Source organism: Schistocerca piceifrons, chromosome 1 (genome assembly GCF_021461385.2).
Source record: "Schistocerca piceifrons isolate TAMUIC-IGC-003096 chromosome 1, iqSchPice1.1, whole genome shotgun sequence".
NCBI lineage: Eukaryota > Metazoa > Arthropoda > Insecta > Orthoptera > Acrididae > Schistocerca > Schistocerca piceifrons.
Genome location: NC_060138.1, coordinates 528678924 through 528700107, shown reverse-complemented (window position 1 = coordinate 528700107; position 21184 = coordinate 528678924). Strand labels below are relative to the sequence as shown.

The window sequence follows — 21184 nt, the reverse complement described above, 5'->3', positions numbered from 1 at the left end:
CAGAAATATCGTAAATCCGGAGCTGACGCACTGAGCAGTCTCGGTTGTAGTGGGGAGGTGGATAGTCTCCACGTGACGTGTGTTTACGTCTTGTGTTCATTTAGTGCTCTCATGTCAAGTGAAAACAAAACGAATTTCTGTGGCCGGGGGCGATGAAGTGAATTAAAATATATTCACATAATTACGGAAGGCTGAAATATGTTATTAGTTTCAGATTTTATTTTGTTTCCACCTTTCTGACAGTCAAGCATTAATCGCCTTGCTGAACAATGAAGTTATTTTGGTTGGTTTGCTAAAGAAATCTGGCTTTTATTGAACTTTTCCGCGGAGGCAGTCAATTTACATGAAACAAAGTGTTTAATTCCACACTATTGGCTGGTTTCAACTGTTCGCAGCATTTCAAGTGAACGTTTTCATCTTCTAGCACATAGGGGGCTACTGCATTATGTCATTATAAAGAACCAAACATGAGATAATACAGTACTGGTACTCCGCGAAAAATTACATCTGAATCTGGACATACGAATGTGCACTTTAATCTGAATTATGCATTGTAGTATGGTTCACGAAATTCCGATACTCTTGGAGTATCGTCTAATGCAGACTGTTCTAACCGAGCTCCAGGGAGCTGGAGCGCTCACTGCGGCAGCTCGGAGCCCGCGTGGAGTTGGAAAGCGAACTCACTGCCCCCTGACCGCAACTGACGCAATAATCCGTGTTCAATGACACCTGTGACTAGCCGCGGGAGCCCTGTACCTCTATTGGAGGATACCTTTCTATTCATTGACAGGGATGGTCGTCCGCAGTGTCTTGTATGTCATAAAGTATTTAATTCTGCGAGGAGGTACGATATACATCGACATAATACACGTCTTCACGCAGCGCACTACGATCAGGTAGAAGACGTTGCACGCAGAGAACTGGTAGCCAGCCTTAAGAACGACATACCAGGAGACGTAAGTTTAAAAACGGTTTCGTGATACGGAGGGTATCAAAACATGCAACATAGTTCATGTTCTGTAATGCGTTTATAATTTTCAGGTGAATGAGAGTGGAGAAAACTACTGAATCTGCAATTCGAGCAAGCTACAGGTCGTTCACGGCATTGCGACGAGTGGCAAGCCGTTTTCGGTGGGACCACTCGTAAAATTGTGCATGGTAGCAGTTGCAGAATGTTTGATTCCAAGGGAGGTGCAGGCAATTGAAGGGGTTTGCCTGTCGAAGCAAACACTCTCTCGTCGAATCCTGGACGTGGCAGCGGATTTAGAGACACAGCTCAGGAAAAAGGCGGAGAGCTTTGTTCCATTTTCGCTAGCGCTTGACGAAAGCACCGACATATCGGACTGTGCTCAGCTTGCAATCTTTGTGCGTGGTGTCGACATGGAGCTGCAAGTAACTGAAGAATTCTTGGATGTGGTACCACTCGATTACACCGCAACAGTACGTGAAATTTTTGAAGCTGTTTGTGAATCAGTGGACAATATCGATTTGCCGTGGGATAAGCTCCATTCTGTAGCGACAGACGGTGCACGACAAATGATCGGGCGTCACCAAGGTTTTGCTTCTCGTTTGAAAAATAAACTCAGGGACGAATTCGGGAAAGACATTTTGACTCTTCATTGTTTTATTCACCAAGGGGCGCTGTGTGCTGAAACAGTAGAGCTAGGTGGCGTAATGAAAGATGTCGTGAAGTGTGTGAATTTTGTGCGGCTTCCTAAAAGATATGGAAGAGGAGTATGGGGATATACCTTACCACAGTACAGTTCGTTGGCTGAGTCGGGGAAAAGTTCTTGATGTTTTCTTTGCCATTCGTGAGGAGATATCCGTTTTTCTTGTAATGAAAGGGAAAGAAAAGCGTTGTCTGAAAGATATAAAATGGATATCAGACCTGGCGTTCCTAGCTGACATAACTATGCATCTGAATAATTTTAATCTGTCGTTGCAGGGCAAAGGGCAGCTGATCGTTGACATGCACGACCAGATCAAAGCGTTCATGGAGAAGTTACGTTTATTTAAGAGGCAGATGAGTAATGGACATTTAACGTTCTTCAGTCGTCTTGCTTCTTTAAAACTACCTGAAGGTACAACTTGCGGCGATTACCAAGCAAAGTTAAAGCAGCTCATCACGTCGTTTGAAACACGGTTCCCAGACCTCACTAGTTTGGAAATGGAACTTAAGGCGTTCAGCACTCCTTGTTATCGTCACTTCAATTGGAGATTATTGATTTGCAAAATTCAACTTTGTTGAAAGAGAGGTACTACAACACGTTGGATTTGTCAAGATGGTATCGTTCATTACAGCAAAAAAATAATTCCCAAGCTTCACAACAATGCCGCTCGGATCATGTGCATGTTTGGTTCTGCGTATTGTAGTGAGCAGCTTTTCTCAGCAATGAAAAGAGTAGCTACAGAGGCCCAATAAATTTAGTATGCAATTTCTTGTAAAACAATTGTTTCTTATTTATTTCCTGAACATCGTATTTCCTGGTGTAGCATGTCACCACGTCTTAGCAGCTAAGAGTATGAGGTTGTCGATCTTGTAAGACGCAGCTGGCACATCAAAACGCTTGCCTTGCCGCCTGCCTCAGCCAGCCGTGCCGTGCCGACCAACTTGAATGGTCACAGCTAGCGACAGGGCTTCCTGGAGCAGGGAGTGCTCTGCGGCTCACAACGGAGTCGACGAGCTGGAACAGCCTGGTCTAATGTCCTGCTTCTTTTGTGATATAATGTAAGATCTTTTAATATTTTACACGTAGGAACATAGGCGATTCCGGCTTCATCGTAGTTGCGCAAGCGCGGTGACGTCTGTATTTGGCGCTCTCTGGCAGCTGCTGAAATGAACCTATTTCTAACAGGTAGCGTGAAAATATTGCGAATGGATGTTTGAAAAGCGTTACTTTCAAAGTAAATTTCCTTTTACGCGAGATGAACAATGTGCGTGGATGTACGATGAATTTCTTAAGTCATAGAGCGTCTGATTCTCGTTTAAAAATCAACTCTTTGAGGACGATCATTTAGAAGAATTTTTAGCCCAGAAGATCCGACATTTATGTCGTTGTTAAATATTTTACTGGCACGTTGTGTGATGTATCTTAGAGTGTCACACGCCAAAAAAGATCAACATTATACGTGAAAGCTTAGCTTCTCTTGCAGCTTATTAATCTTCGAGACCAATATCATATATGACAACTTTTCTTTTCTTATAGCAACACTATGTACATTAATTTAAACCATTAATTTTTCTTATTTGTGTGTTTGCTTTACTTAACAGTGATGTTGCTATTGGCTGACTGCATCACTTGTCCTGTGCTCTGAATATCCGCCTGTCATGGGCTGGCGAGAACACGTGACATGAGCTATGACTGGCTTACAAAAGCACATCACAGTCTCCATTTCAGTGCTTCGGAAAGTAACGTGCGGTGTTTGGTGGAATTCAAATTTATACTTTCCTAATACGAAAATATGCTGTGTAAATGTTGCTGCACATCAAAGGGCTTTCCAAAACGTGTTTTTTTCTGGAGTTTCGTTTTCTAAAGTGCCACGCAATTCTACGCTGGTGTATAAAACCATAACCATTCAAATTTCCGAGGAAAATTCTACTGTCATTTAACCCGGAAAAAGTGTATTTTCGCCCGAGAGAAAGTATACATCCGGGAATTTTTTCTCTCGTCCTCGTGTACACCCTGAATCATCCAACAATCAATTGGGGAAATTACAGTTTTGTTAGTGGTGGATGTGATAAGACATCCTGTGAAACTTTACCAAATGCTTTCTCTGAAAATGGAACATAGAACAGATAGTTAGGAACCCCACTCATGATGGAAATACATTGGATCTAATGGCAACAAATAGACCTGATCTCTTTGAGGATGTCTACATTGAAACTGGTATTAGTGACCATGACATGGTCCTGGCAGCAATGGTTATCAAAGTACAAAGGACAGTTAAAACAAGCAGAAAGATATATGTGTTCAATAAACTAGATTAAAAAAAAAAAAAAGATTATTGTTGTACCGTATCTCGAAGAGAAACTTGAAATTTTCAGCCCAGGTCTGGAGCATGTAGGGGATCTCCAGCTCAAGTTTAAAAGAATAGTTGACAGTAAACTGGATGTATATGTACCCAGTAGAACAGTCCATCATGGGAGGGAATCTCCATAGTACACAGTCACTGTAAAGAAACAGAGATTACTGCATAATAGATGTAAAAAAAAGTGTAGGGCTATAGACAGAGAGATGCTGTGTGAAACATGTTTGGGTGTAAAGAGAGCAATGTGTGATTCCTTCAATAACTACCATAGCTGAATATTGTCAAATGATCTTTCACCGAACCCAAAGAAATTCTAGTCATATGTAAAGGCTGTTAGTGGCACCAAAGTCAGTGTCCAGTCCCTAGTGAATGAGACAGGAACTGAAATTGAGGGTAGCAAAGTAAAAGCTGAAATGCGTAACTCCATTTTCAAATGTTCCTTTACAAAGGAAAACCCAGGATAATTACCTCAATTTAATCTTAAGACCACTGAAAAGACGAATGAAATATGTATTAGTGTCAGTGGTGTTGAGAAACAGCTTAAATCATTAAAATTGAAGAAAACTCCAGGGCCCGATGGAATCACTGTCAGAATCCATACTGAATTTGTGGCCGAATTAACCCATCTTCCAACTATAATCTATTGTAGCTCTCTCGAACAAAAAACTGTGCGCTATTCTTGGAAAAAGGCACAGGTTACACCTGTCTATAAGGTGGGTGGTAGAAGTGTTCCACAAAACTGCCGTCCAATATCGATGACATTGATTTCTTGTAGAATCTTAGAACGTATTCTGAGCTCAAATGTAATGAGGTATCTTGAACAGAATGACCTCCTCAGTGCCAACCAGCAAGGATTTAGAAAAAATCGATCATGTGAAACGCAGCTCGCACTTTTCTCACATGACATAATGAAATTTTCAGATGGAGGGATCAGGTAGATGCTGTATTTCTTGATTTCTGAAGAACAGTACCACTCATACACTTATTGTGAAAAGTGCTATCATATGGAGTATCAAGTGAAATTTGTGATAGGATTGAAGACTTTTTGGTAAGGAAGATGCAGCATGTTATCTTGGATGGAGAGTTATCAGATGTAGAAGTGTGTTGGGACCTTTGTTGTATATTAATGACCTTGCAGATAATATTAATAGTAAAATCAGCCTTTTTGCAGATGATGCAGCTATCTCTAATGAAGTACTTTCTGAAAGAAGCTGCATAACTTTTCAGTCAGATCTTAATAATATTTCAAAGTGGTGCAGAGATTGGCAGCTTGCTGTAAGTGCTCAGGAATGTAAAACAGTGCACTTCACAAAATGAAAAAAATGTAGTAGCATGTGACTATAATATCAATGAGTCACAGTTGGAATCGACCAAGTCACACAAATACTTGGGTGTAACACTTTGTAGGGATATGAATTGGAATGATCACGTAGATCCAGTCATGGGTAAAACAGTTGGCAGACTTCAGTTTATAGGTGTAACACTGGGGAAGTGCAATCAGTCAATGAAGGAGATTGCTTACAAGTCACTTGTGCGGCCAGTTCTAGAATATTGCTCATATGTGTGGGATCTGTACCAGATAGGACTAGCAGGGGATATTGAACATATAAAGAGAAGGCATGAATGGTCACAGATTTGTTTGATCCTTGGGAGAGTGTCAAAGAGATACTGAAGGAACTGAACTGGTGGGCTCTTGGAGAAAGACATAAACTATCAGGAGAAAGTCTATTAACAAAGTTTCAATGCACCTCACGGTGGTTTGCAGAGTACAGATGTAGAGGTAGATTAGAGAAAGAAATCTGAGGATCTCTGATTACTACTGGTATGGCTTTAGGAAAGGTAAAGACAACAGGGAGACAGTCCTGAAGTTGTATTTGATAATGGAAGGAAGACTTAATAAAAATCCATTCACGTTCATAGGATTTAGGAAAAGCATTTGACGATGTAAAATGGCACAAAATATTTGAAATTCTCACAAAAACAGATGTAAATTAGAGGAGAAGACAGGTAACACAAAATATGTATGAGAAACAAGAGAGCAATAAAAATGGAAAACTAAGAAGTGCTTTGATTAAAGAGAGCATAAGACAATGATGCAGCATTTCTCCTCTACTGTTTAGCCTGCATATAAAGGAGCAATGAAAGGAGTACACTGTCAGGTTCAGATTAATGGGACCACCTGTCAAAAGCATCAACAACCAGATCACTGCCGGACATGCAGGAAGGGTGGGAGTGAGGTTCTGGAAGGTACTGACAGGAGTGTGGAGACACGCCAGCTCCAGTGCCGTGGCCATCTGTGCAAGGTTTCTCAGTTGAAGATCCATGGTGCAAGCAGCTTGATCAAAGTGGTACCACAGTTTCTCAATTTGGTTTAAATCCAGACAGCTTGGTGGCCAGGAGAGTACAGTAAACTCATCCTGGTGCTATTCAAACCACACACATACATGGTGAGCGGTGTGACACCTTTCATTGTCCAGCTGGTAGATGATGTCATGCCAAGGAAAAAGAAACTGCATGTATGGGTGGACATGGTCCCAAGGATAGATACAAATTTGTGTGTGTGTGTGTGTGTTGCTCATCATTACACTTATATTTGCATATGAATATATCCACAGCTATCATTCCGCCATGCCATGTATGGCCCATGATACACTACATTTGCCTCAGTGCTGGTTTTAGATAGCATCACTTTGCCGTGCATGTCTACTTTAATGATGGCGGCACACTGACGTTTTCCAAACTTAGCCATTTCAGAAATGCTTCCACCCTTAGTCTGAAAGCCAGTGGTCATGCCCTTTTGGATATCTGTTTCCTCATTAGGACAATGACCACACTGTTTTCCACATTGCTCCATCATGTTTTATATACGTTGGACTGATATTTTTGCCACCTGCCATCCAATAGTATATATATATATATATATATATATATATATATATATATGAAATTTTAAAGTTACAGTCATGTATGCCACGCCCCTCTTTATTTCTGTTACAGAAACCAGTATTATTTCCAAAAGAACTGTGAACTTTCTGTTTCCAGTCATTATACGTATGATACATTGTATATGTTGGTAACAGTGTAGATTTCTAATGTCTGTAAATGATTTTCTTTGCTAGTATTTACTTTTGTTGTGTTAAAACAGTTTGTTAATATGTTACCGAATGTTTGTTGCTCAAGTGCTACATATACTTGTGGAAGTACATATCCTTTAGTGTGCAATAAATATGAGCTATACCATGCATCAATAAATTTAACAAAAGGAAATTCCGTGGTAACTAGTTGACAAACAAGGCAAGCCACAATGTTGAAAGTAACCTATGTATCAGTTCTTTAGGGAAGAAACTCTCACATGGCACGCCTCCTGGTGATTCAAATTTTTGTGTTAACAATGACACTTTTTGTAATGGATTTGTTGTTGTTGGTGTGGACATCTTATCTTCTTTGGTAAAGGAAGTGGTGAAATGTAAACAATGTGATGGTGTAGGCTGTCTGGAAATAACTGAACAACAAAGTAGCAGGAAGGGTTTAGTTTCAAAACTAGTTGTTCTATGTAGATCCTGCAACAAATCTACCTTGAAAATGACTTCAAATATTGTGCATAATTCATACGATGTGAATTTGAAGTTAGTGCATGCAATATGTGCAATAGGAAAAGGAAAAAAGGCTGCTCAAACATTTTGTGGTTTGATGGACCTTTCTTGTCCTCCCAGTAGGTTCAGCAAGTACATAAAAGCATCTATGAAATGTGCAATAGAAGAAACTGTAAATATTAGGGGAACCAGGGACATTGCTGTTGCACTTGATGGGACATGGCAACATTGAGGACATCGTTTCTTGAATGGTGTTGTAAGTGCTGCTTCCCTGGAGAATGGAAAAGTTGTTGATGTTGAGTGCTTATCTAAGTACTGCCACACCTGCCATGGCAACACTGAAGGATGTATTGAACATTAATGTTCTAAGAATTATGATGGTTACAGTGGAGGTATGGAGTGTGATGGAGCTCTAAAAATATTTCAGAGGTCACTGCCTGTTTATAAAGTTAGATATATGAAGTACATTGGTGATGGGGACTGTAAAGCTTCTAGTAAAATTAATGAGTTCAATGCTTATGGTGATACATTGGTAATAAAACTGAAATGTTGTTGACATGTGCAAAAGAGGATGGGTGCTAGATTGAGGAAGCTACAAAGATAAATGAAAGTTGCTATCTGATGGAAAATCTCTGTGTGGCCGAGGCAGGTTGACAGAAACTGAAATAGATCTTCTTCAGAATAAATATGGACTGGCCATTAGGTGAACTACATCTCTGAATGATGTTACGGCAATTAGAAAAGCTGTATGGACCTAAGTTGTCCACAGATGTCCACCCTGTTCATGTACTTTGCCCCAAAGGAGCAGATTCTTGGTGTGGTTAGCAAAAGAAAATGGTCAAATATACCACCATAAGCATTCTCTTCCTGAGCCTGTTATGAATGAAATAAAACCAATTTTTAGAGACCTGAGTGACCCTGTTTTGCTTAGTAAATGTCTTCATGGGGGCACTCAGAATACAAATGAAAGTTTCAACCATTGCATATGGGAAAGATTACCCAAGAATGTTTTTGTAGGACTAAATACATTAAAAGTTGGTGTAGTAGATGCAGTGGTATGTTTCAATGATGGAGTGATAGGATGGTTGGAAGTCCTGAGAAATTTAAGCATTAAATGTGGCTGTAATATGGAAGATCAATTGCTTGTGTTTGACAGACAACGAGTGCATGAAGCTGAATGATTTGTTCTTCAAGTTACCAAAAAAGTGAGAAGTGCTAAAAGGAATGCCAAGTGGAAGCCTGAAGATGATGAAATGCTGCAGGATGAAGACTATGTTTCAGGAATGTTCTGAGGCACAGTTTGTTTGGATTCATATCCTCATTCGCAATTTCCTGCAAGTTGTATTTTTCAGAATTCAGGTACAAATATTTCCTAAAGTTTATAAAGAATTACTCTATTTTTTTCCTGTAACATGCAATAGTCCATACTTATGTAGTAGATCGAAGCTTTATTGCAGAATCAACTACATTATAGAAAAAATAACATTTTTATTAGGAAAAAAATTTAAAAAATTAAAATGTAAGATGTGATATTTTTTATCCTTGTAATACACATAATAGGTGGAATTAAATAGGTCTCGTACCTCAGCCATCATGTCATGCATATCTGGTAAAAATTTGGTTTCCTTAAAATGTACAACATTGGATTAAGTGGTACCTCATTTTGAAGAAGCATTTTAGAAAAAAAGTGCATCAATTTCTTTGTCATTTTTTTAATAACCCTAAGCAGGTTCAAAAATATTCAAAATACTTCTAATTTGTTTAGAAAGTGTGCTGCATTACCTGATATCAACAAAAAAATCTGTGAAACATATACATTATAAACAGTGTCTGAAAGAAATAGGTGTTGATTTTTACATAATATTGAGCCAGAAAAGTGTCCTGTATCCTTAAGGAGACCAGATTTGACAACTGGAAGTGGTGAAAGCAAAAGCAATGGAGATTCTCAACAAGCTGACAGCAGCGGACTTCCAGCAGTACTTTGAAAAATGGGAAATTCATATTGAGCATTGTAGGGATCAGGACAGAGAGTGCATTGAAAATGATAAACTGTGTCATTTAACTGGTGACCAATAAAATGTTCTGTAGCACCAGTCCGATTCTTTGATTGTCACATCTCATATTTTGTAATGTTATGATTAAATTTATCTTTTTAAACTGATTAACTCTTTTATAGCCCATTGCTACAGAAATTTAAATTTTTCAGAAACTTATTTTAGTGCACATTCCAATAGTGGTCCAAATGTACTTATATCAAGTTCCTCAAAAAAGAGGCAGAAAAGTTTCCAGTGTTGTTTAACATTATTTAAGCGTGTCTTGCTTTTGAAAAAATCCAGAAAAAATTCACCAATAAACAAATTGTATTATTTTTCAGTTTTGGGAAGTGTACACCATTACTGTGTTAAATATACCATCATTTCAGAAGTAGGAAATAGAATCATCTGTCATATGTTTTAGTATTTTCTTGAGAGCAATCAAAGCAACTGCAACCAACTGAGATGAAGCATAAAAACATTGCACTTGTAACCATAGATTTACTCTGATTTTATTCATCCACATTGACATTCCTCATCATCATTCTGAGACATACCAAGCAAATGCTTGTCCACGTGTTGAGTGTTTCTGAAATATTTGGATCCTTCAGTTAGTACTGAATTCACATCTAATGAATCTTCTAGTCAAAACAAAAACAGCATGAACTATGTATGCATTCAAAATCTTCAACATGGTTAAAGCTCTCAATTTGTGTTTCCCTATCTTCATTTGCATTACAGGTGCATAACTAACTCTTTTATCATCAAGAATTCAGCATTTGCTTCTGTGCTGGGTGCTCGTCCTGTCACCTTATCTCCTTGTCTGAGGGAAGAAATGTTGTGAACTTCATTTTGTCTGCAAGTTGCATAAACTCTTATTATGTTTTACATTATGTTATTGAGGCAGAGGTTGGGACTCAAATAAACAAAACAGATGTGAAAGGTAGGTAAAAAAACCGCACCCATGATGGTTGATGTATCATGTTGCTTTGTTCATCAATCTTAACATTGATCTGATGCAGTTCTTCATTTCTGGTGTTTGCCACCTGCCGTTTTCATCTCAGCAGAACTGCTGCATCCCATACTATCAATGATCTGCCTTGCATACTCATATCCAGACCTGCCCCTGCCATTCTTTCCTTGCACCATTCCTTCCATCACAGTTTTCAGCAACAGCTCATATTGCAATATTTGCCCACCCTTTGAACTTCTTTGGTTCATTATGTTTTTTACTAGGCCATATTAACTCACTCGAGGACATCTTCACTCCTTGCTTGTCGATACTTCCAATCTTCCACAGTCTCCTGTAACACTAAATTTAAACTGTTTCTAATCAAATCATTTCAGTCTTCCCCACTGTCTAGGTTGCACAACCATACAGTTTGAATATTAACAGCTTTTTCTGTTTAAATAATGCCTTTTTGACTTGTGCATTCTTGGCCACTATGTATTTCCCATGTCTTCTTTCTTTATCTATTCTACATCTTAGATGGTAAAATTCATCCAACCCTTGAAAACTAATCCTATAGCCATCAGTTATGAGATTTATGCATTTTATTAAGTACTGCCTCAATTCATGTTCACTTTTACCAATTACTACTCTTTCACATCTTCATCAAACTGAATCTTGACAATTTTCTGTCCATATCAGGAATGCTTCATCCTTGGTAAAATAGTCACAAGGTAAAATAGTCACCTATTCAGAGCTCTAGACAGGGACTGCTTCAGGAGAAGTAATCAGACAAAAAAGAATGATAATTAAACATGGAATGTTAGCTACAAAGGCACTGTGGAAAATTAGAAAATCTAAAGGAAGAAAAGGAAAGGATGGGGATAAATATTTCAGCAATCATCAAGATGGGATGGACGTAAGAGAGGAACTTTTGTAATGGGGATCATGCTTATTCATACTGAAGTTTGATGTACAGTACCAGTAGCCAATTCAGGCCACTGATTTGGCCCAGTCTGGGCTCGCCTTACTTTATGTCCCACTATTGCTCTAGTAGCACTCAAAATAAATTGTGTTTTTATGCTGATTGTTTGGTGCAGTCAAACATTACCTAAAGTATGTTAGATTCATGTACACTATCTTCTCACAGTTCCCACCTCTCCATTAATGAAATGTACAGAATTTGTGAGCATACTTTGAATTATTTGGGGTGAGGGTGTGGGAGGTGGAAACACAAATAATGCCCAGAGCACATGTATAAAAGTATAAGAATGTGATTTCATACTTAATTTTATTTTACATTATGACAAATGAGTGGACTAAACTTTCAACACAATAAATGAAAACTTTACGCTAAGCTTGAAAGACGACTGCTTTACTGGAGTCACAACTGTATAAACTAGCATTGAGACTAAATAATTAGAGCTGTCATTTATGATGATGCTTCCTTAATGGCAAGAAATGCTTAAAACAAATTCACTGAAAATACTGATTTTGCCACACTGAAGCTGTTTGCACATACTGTTTTCTAGCACATAAACCGTACTCTTTGAGTGGAGTTTCTATTCCAGCAAATAGCAGTCTTTTCTGCTGTTTATTATGCAGCCTCAGGAAAAAAAAACACCTTCAGCGAAAGTATCAGTGATGGTTAAAAGCTTATACAATATCATCATCCTGTATCAGTTTATTTAGAAATATGTATCCAATATTGATTTCAAGTAAGCTGTTTTGTTTGCAGCCAAATTTACACTGCATTTCAGTATCAATAGCAACCTTGAAATATCTGTAACAGCATTTGAGAGAAGTGACAAGAGTCAAGCTGAAGTATATGATGGAATCATGTACAACAAAGTTACTGGAATTGCTGTTTCACCAGAGAGTATGCCAGATGATACAAATACCATAAGAGTAGTATATATAGCAGTATTAGTAATCCTTTCCAAATGACCACTCTTTTGCAACATACAAAGTATAATGTCTTCCTAATGTTGAATGCTAATGATTACAGAAACGTTATTTTTTTTTCATTTCTGTATGGATTTGTCATTTGTTCCCCTGTTATAACTGTCAGACAGATAGTTGTCACTGTTCTTTTTCTGTTGTTCATCTTTCACACCAGTGAATAGTATGATGAGAAATTTATTGATGAAATTACAAGTCGCTACTAAATTTAGAGTTTTGAAAAGCAGGAGGAAAAATTACACTAAATCTGTCTTTAATGTGCTCTTACTTCACTGAAAAATTACCACCTTTACCAGAAAGAATACTAATATTCTGGTTCATATATTGTTGCTCATGAGAGATAAACAAAACTACATACTATTTTCTGTAATTTTATTTGTTGAGGATGTAAAATTTTTGATTTTGTATAATATGTTTTTCCTTATTGTCACTTATCTCTTTGTCAACAGAGTGACAGTGTGACAATATCTGGTGATTTAGGCCTTGGCAGTCGTGTAGTGGACACACGTGTTCGAATCCCTGGACCTGGTGGAAATAATATTTAATCTGATTAGGAAGTATCAGGAAGGCTGTGAAATAAGAAGAACACAACAGTATTGTTTTGTGATTATTCCTATAATATAAAATGTGTGTATCCTGCGTGAAGTTCTCTAAGCAAAGACCAAACAGACATGTTAGATACAGTTCACTGCACTATAATTTTGCCTTCAACTGTGCTTGATATCAGTTCAGAAGTGTTTCATAACATGTTCTGTAAACAACTGCATGTAAAATGTTGCCTCACTCTCATTTGTTAGGGAAATTTGTGTACTTGCAGCTTGTGGTTAATGCTGTTATACTTGGCAACTGAATTTGCACACTGTTGCTCATGTAGCTCAGTACAAGAATCATTTAAGAACTCTAAAACATTTATCACACAATTTATTGGAAACAAAATTAATATAATTCAAAAGTGTTAAAGTTTGTTTTACTAAAATATTCTTCTTTATCGTGAACACATTTTTATCACTTATAATTAAAAATATCTATTAACCATACTTTACTCTGTGTTGTCAGCTAATGTTTGTTATAACAGACATGGAAATATGAAAAATATGTCAGGCAGCAAAATAGAAAGAAAACTCTGAGTTATTCGAAAATACATTCTTATTAAAGCATTGATTCTGGTGGGGTTTTGTCATCTGCAATGTGGTATGTGCCAAGAAAGTAGCAGGAAGTTTCTTCGTGAATATTTAATGACTTTGGAAATATATGACAGTTGTGCTGGAACAGAAAAACATAATTTCGGCTGTAATACTGCATTAAGTCTTCTTTTTTCATTTGTGAAGGTGTAATATAAATCCTAAATTGGATTTAAGTCAGTATTAAAGGCTGATTTAATTTTCTTATCTATTACTCTCATTGAGGAGACGTTTTATATACTTCACTGTACTAGCAGAAAGAGGCTGCATGCAGCACACTCATGTCATAATAGATGAATAATGCCAAAGTTTATTTTATTTATTTATTTATTTTTTTTTCATACTGTAGTTTTCATCACCAGCAGTTTTAATTTACATTAGAAGTGCTCTTAAATTTTCATTCAAATTTTTCAATTGTCCTCTGCTTCCATTTAGCAGTGTGACAATTATTTGCAGCAACCAAACAGTTAGTAAAACTAATATTTTATTGGTATAGTTTACAGTTTATTTCAGTATACAACCAGTTTATAATAATAGATTCCTTGTAGACATAGAAATAAATATAATGTCAGAGAGGCAGGCTGTCTTGTGACTTTGGATTCAGAGTGGACCATCACAGCTTAATGCACAGAACATCTGGAATCTGATCCTTTACAGGAGTTATTACATTCTTTATTTAGGATAAGTTTCTCTGAACTATTCATAATCATAGATGAGACAGGTTTCTGTGCATGTTTATATCTTCAACTTTTTATTTGATGTTAGCACTGCAGATTTATTGAACACTTTGTACTTCTGTTAACAGAATTTTTTACTTCTCAAAGTCAAGTTGTCAGTTTAACACTTCTGCTATAGCAAAATTAAATTATTCCTAATAGTTATTCAGCTGCAATTGGAAAACTACAATAGGGATCTCTTTACAGATTTTCTGTAAATGTACCTGGTTTCTTATATAAAATTGTGCTGATTTGCTGTTTGATAATGAAATAAAATTGAGAGTAAAATAAGTGAAACATTAGTATACAGTTCTGTTCCAATGGGAAAAACTAAGCACAGCACACAGGTAACTGCTCACTAGTGCTGAACTGTTATGCTTGAGATAACCATCTATGCACACATTTATCAATATAAGATGAAAAAAATAGTATAGATAAGTGTAAAGATGAGTGCCAAGAACTATAGTGTTTAAAGAGAATTTTTTTAACTAAGATGCCAGTGTATTGTCTTTCAGATGCATTATAATTAATACTTTAAAATTCCAATTATTTCTGCTGTGTACCAGTTGATAAGTGTGGCTATCATCTTACGTAATTTTTTAAATAGCTTTGGTAAGGTTTATAAATTATTGAAAATTGTGGAAATATAGTTTAAACTCAGTAATTATTAAACTTATTTTCCTTAAATTGAGGTCTCTAATGTAGCAGGAAAATACCATATTGTCACTAATTACAAATATCACTTGCAGTTGGTTTTCCATGATTGGTATGCGAAAATATGAGGGTAAATAATATAACAATATGATCATGCAACAATTATTGCACAATTCTTGATAATTTGATAACCATTTGTTCAGTGCTACAAATATATAATGTAAGGAGTCATGAAAGTTATTTTCTGTATATCAGCACTTTAAGTGGCAAAAATTTTTTTTTTTTTTCTTCAGAAGAACAATAAAATACATGTCAGTATGTACTCTTTGGGAATAGTAGTGAATAATCCAGCCCAATTTATTGCGTATTTTTAAGTCTGCTGTTGTGTATGGGGTGATAAAATATTCATCAATGAATCAGAAAAAAATTATGCATGGTAATTCCAGTTATTTACCAGTGGTGTACATATATTTGCCATTGTCACTTAAAGGGTTAACTCAGTTTCTTTCACATTTATATTAAAATACAATATTACATGCTGTGGCACATACATCAACAGTACTTTTAATCAGGACATGTCTGTTTATATTTTAACCTACTACAATATTAAAAGTTATTTCAACTTAGAGATTTGTTTACACAGGTAATAAATGTATTGTACATTCAGTACTTTGCAACTTATATAAAAAGTAAGTATGTAGTATTAACAAGTAATTGTTTGATGTAAGCTGCTTGTTGGAAGTAGTTTATTTTATTGGACTAGTTTCATTATATGTATGTGATTTTTCATATCATTATAATTTGGCTTGCCTTAAACATAACATTTTTTAGCCTGTGCCAATGACGTTATTTCATAATAATAATATGTAATAATATGATTACCTACTTTATATGTACTTAAAGGAAATCAGCATAAGGTTTCTTTTATGGATATATACTCAGTTGTCATTAGCAAGTGCTGTACATGCAATGATTAGTTATATATAGCATAGGATATACATAATACTACTACTGGTTTGTATTGTATATATATTTCTTTGTTCTGCTAACAGAGATAACACAGATTGGAAGTAGCATTATATATATTCTAAAAACAAAGATGATGTGACTTAGCAAACGAAAGTGCTGGCAGGTCGATAGACACACAAACAAACACAAACATACACACAAAATTCAAGCTTTCGCAACAAATGGTTGCTTCATCAGGAAAGAGGGAAGGAGAGGGAAAGACAAAAGGATGTGGGTTTTAAGGGAGAGGGTAAGGAGTCATTCCAATCCCGGGAGCGGAAAGACTTACCTTAGGGGGAAAAAAGGACAGGTATACACTCGCGCGCACACACACACATATCCATCCGCACATACACAGACACAAGCAGCATTTGTAAAGGCAAAGAGTTTGGGCAGAGATGTCAGTCGAGGCGGAAGTACAGAGGCAAAGATGTTTTTGTAAGACAGGTGAAGTATGAGCGGCGGCAAATTGAAATTAGAAATTAGCGGAGATTGAGGCCTGGCGGATAACGAGAAGAGAGGATATACTGAAGGGCAAGTTCCCATCTCCGGAGTTCTGACAGGTTGGTGTTAGTGGGAAGTATTCAGATAACCCGGATGGTGTAACACTGTGCCAAGATGTGCTGGCTGTGCACCAAGGCATGTTTAGCCACAGGGTGATCCTCATTACCAACAAACACTGTCTGCCTGTGTCCATTCATGTGAATGGACCAGCAACAAACTGTCCACCCTGTGGCTAAACGTGCCTTGGTGCACGGCCAGCACATCATGTCTGCTTGTGTCTGTGTATGTGCGGATGGATATGTGTGTGTGTGCGAGTGTATACCTGTCCTTTTTTCCCCCTAAGGTAAGTCTTTCCGCTCCCGGGATTGGAATGACTCCTTACCCTCTCCCTTAAAACCCACATCCTTTCGTCTTGTCCCTTTCCTTCCCTCTTTCCTGATGAAGCAACCGTTTGTTGCGAAAGCTTGAATTTTGTGTGTATGTTTGTGTTTGTTTGTGTGTCTATCGACCTGCCAGCACTTTCGTTTGGTAAGTCACATCATCTTTGTTTTTAGATATATTTTTCCGAAGTGGAATGTTTCCCTCTATTATAATTATATATATTCTGTTATACATAACAACAAACATTCTTTGCATGTACAGCAACTGCCAACAACAACTGTATATAATCATATTACTACATGATTATTATGAAATATCATCATTGGCATTTGCTAATATATTAAATATAAGTTACATGTTAAAAGAAGTATGTGTCTTTTGTAGTATAGATACCACCGACAATTGGCACTCCCAAAACAAGTCCAGTAAAATCAGCACTATCAACAAACAGCTTATATCAAACATTTAATTATTAATATGACATCTTCACAATAACTGTAAACTTAATATTGAGGACACTTATAAGGAGGAACACATATTGTTCATAAAAGATATATGAAATACTGCAACTGAAAGAAACTTTTCATTGTTTGGACAGAGTACTTAAAACTTTTGGTTATTATCAGTATTTAATTTTTTTTCACAACTACAACTGGAAACTACTATTACAGGGTATATGTAATTAATATGCATATTTACATGATTGCAAAAAAATGCAACACATCATGTGCACTTGTATCAACATCCTATCAAAGCAAAAAAGAAATTATTTAGAAATTTCCAGAGTTCACTAGAGGAGATTCTGTAACACTTCTATCTGTGAATTAGATGGTATGGTTGAACAAGACAGAAGTGTCATTGGTAAAAGACACATGTGCTAGATGATCTCTAAACTTTTATTATTTGCATATTATCATTATCATCATCATCATTATCATCTCCATGTAAGACTTTGAATCTCCACACAGTATAAAAGATTTTTTGTGATTGAATGCCCTCTTCACTTCAGTTATAATGTATTCATAGCCAAAACAAAATGAAAACTGGAAAGAGGCTGAATTTATAAACAATAAATGAAAATTACAAGGTCAGCAGGGATACTAAGTTACGCTAACTTAACAAGGGTGGAAGAGATGGCCTCTGTGGACCAATTAAGTCAGATCCAGAGGTACTAACTACATTTACATTGAATAAATGTAGGAAAGGAATGTTAATGCTGGAACACATTTCTGCTTGTAATGATAATGAGTACTATAACTATTGTCTTCTGTTAGCTTTTTAATTCTCCACTAATTTCATCTTGTCATACTTTTTTAACACCATATGTGGTAATCTGACCCACCCGTATTAAAATTTCTCTCTCTTTGTGGCCAAGGCAGTACCTTGTTGCTGTGAGCATACAAAGAAGAAATATTCAGTACAAGAGCTTGGTATTAATTGTATAAAAGAATGTCATCCTCAGCAAGCTCATTGTTTCAACACCTTTTTATCATCATTTTATTGTTGTGTCAGTACTATCTTGATTCAGTCCACCCCAAAGGTAAATTTTTCAGTTTGTCATATTTAAAGTAGGATCTTGCAGTTCACACTCCACAAAATATTCACTAGAAATGATGTTAGATTGTACAGTACTGCTATCTCTTTGTAGCTTGTGAAGTGTATATTCCTGGTTAAATTTACTGTAAAATTTTCTATTTTTTCGTATATCTCCAGTTTTCTGCAGGTCAGGCTTGTCAGCATTCTCTCTCTCTCTATCTATCTATCTCTCTCCCCCTTCCCCTCTACTGCCCCTCCCCCCTTAAAATTCTTCAGAATGTCTTGTTTTTCATTTGAATTTGGCTTCTGCATAAACCATTAGAAAATTAAGAGAATCATAAGGAAATCCTGGCTTCAAAAAGCACTACAGTTTTCCTTGCTAGATGAGCAGCGTGATGTCAAGATGGTCATAGCTTTTTCTTTGGGCTCTTTCCTTTTTACCCCTAGATTTCCACTAAACAAAGTGCACAGGCTCTATTATTTTCATTTTCTGAATTATGACAGTGTCTGATAAAAGCAATGTGTGTTTTCTAATATAAGTGAATTAAGTCAATATTTCAGATATACAGTATTATTCTAAAAAAGTTGTTATTGGTAAACAATTTGACATGACTTTAAAAAGTTATATTTTGATGTTGATTCTACATAATACTGTATGAGTATGTTGTATAAAATGAAATTAATGTGAAAAAATTATAGATACAGTGTGATACTTGAATATATAGATGTAACTTGAAAACAATCAGAGATGGAGGCATGCAGAAATAAAGATTGAAGCTTAATCCATAATTTCATATGATTCCTTGAAGCCTAAAACCTTGATACATAATTGTATTGGACTAATGCTTCTCTTCAGTTACATTAACTTTCAGGGTGAAAAACTGGATTAAAATTTGCACACAGGTAAGATGCAAGCAACAGTAGTAGTATACAGAGGTAATATATCTAACCGTTCACAGTGTAGTGTTCTGGATATAGGAATGGATAAAGGAGTTAACACTTCCAGCTCCCTGCATGCTGCCTAATGTGTCAGTAGGGAGTGCACTGTTCTAAGCATGGTAAGAGGTACATCATTGGCCATAGAGAAATCCACCACAGCTCTGTTGTAGATTTGACACATTGCAGATTCCTTCCAGTTGCCTTCTTGCCATTCAATTGCCCTCCTGCACATGACATCTCCATAACAATGATATAGTATGTAAGGAAATGGCATACTGAGATTTACTATTAAAACCGCATGTTTCCTTGTCTATTGTATTTTTGGCACCCTCAGTATTCTAATAAATTTGGCATCAGATACTGTGTGTTCATTGGGTGGGCAGTGAGAGTACAGTTGAGAAAATTCTGGAGCAGTTGATCATGTCGCCATCTGAACCCGCCAGGATACACTATTGTATAGTTAAAATGTAAAATTGTATCATAAAAAGTAATCTTCACAACAGGTCTTTGTGCCAATCTGAAATCAACCTGGGTCTTGTCAGTAACCAGGATGCAAATTTGTTTCCATTCATAGTTATTAGATCATTGCTTTTGAGACAAATTTTAACAAAATAGATGTGAAGGATTTCCTTGGATACTGAACAGAGGTGATTCAGTATGCTATAATCTCACTTTGAGCAACAGCATGGGAGGCAGTCATTGCAGCGCACGTAGACATTAGGCATTTGTAATTCTTATAATTTGTGGAATCAAAATTAAGTTTTGTTTCCATGCATAGGTAGTTTGCAAAAAAATGCAAACTCTGTCGGTCAGAAGATACTATATTGCAGAAGTGTTGACTTACTGTTTGAACTACCTCCTTTAGTGTCTTTGTGTGTACCTCATTGTTCCAAACACCTGTCAGGCGAACTGTCCTACCCCTTTTTTTGTGTGTAAGTTTGAGTTAGTTGTTTACTCAGAGATACTTGTATCTTTATGTTTGAATAAACAACTGGCTTCAAATTTCAGTTTTGTTTGAGTATCAGATAATAAAAAATGTACTATAATATACATGACCAGCAAGTCATCAAACAACTTTAAAATGTTATTAAAAATATTACATCCAACAACTGCAGGCAGCAATAACAGTTTACTCAAAGTTGCCATGCGTCCATCTACATTGTCAGACATGCGCTGATGAAGACAATAAAGCCGGAAAAAAAATCAAGCAATGTAATGTTTTATCTATGCCTAAGATCCCCTTCACTGGCCACTTTTTTTGCAGATGATGTGGCATGGTGAATGGCTTACAGGAACTACTGCTGTGACCTTTTTTCTCTCTTCAATAACATTTCAGGCTTAATTGCTTGCAACTCAGAGGGCCACACATGTGGTTTCCTGTTGGTGGACAGTTCTAGAACCCTTGCAGCATTATCTGTACATTGTTTGCTTTACTGAGTATTAACATTGCCAAGGGGCCCACCCAAGTTGCTGAGAAAGTTTAATTGTTAATCAGTGGACTCCATTTGAATCCTGTGAATAACTAAGGATTTACAGTATGTCTAGGTCAGGGCCAGCTACAGCATGCCAAACTCTATGTTGCCCACGTATAGGTCAGGGCTTGGCCTATCATGGCTTTGCCTGTTCCTTTCCAGAGGTACTCGGTGCAGTTTAAAATTTTGTTAAGTATTGCAGTGCAGCATTTTTTGGTCAGCACAAT

General features: G+C 36.7%; 1 protein-coding gene across 3 annotated transcripts in view; it reads left to right on the top strand.

Annotated features, from left to right (window-relative positions):
* The window catches only part of LOC124798588 (sodium/hydrogen exchanger 7), a 168313-nt gene extending 154255 nt beyond the window's left edge, over positions 1-14058 (top strand). Inside the window, exon 16 of one of the 3 annotated variants that reach the window (XR_007016960.1) lies at positions 13016-14057. Coding sequence is in view for 2 of the 3 variants with exons in the window: in XM_047262055.1 (XP_047118011.1) it covers positions 13016-13111 (96 nt within the window). In the remaining variant the exon portion in view is untranslated. Of the gene's footprint in view, positions 1-13015 lie in introns of all 3 variants that reach the window. The other 2 variants (XM_047262055.1, XM_047262063.1) reach the window with 2 other exon arrangements.
* The last annotated feature ends 7126 nt before the right edge of the window (positions 14059-21184 follow it).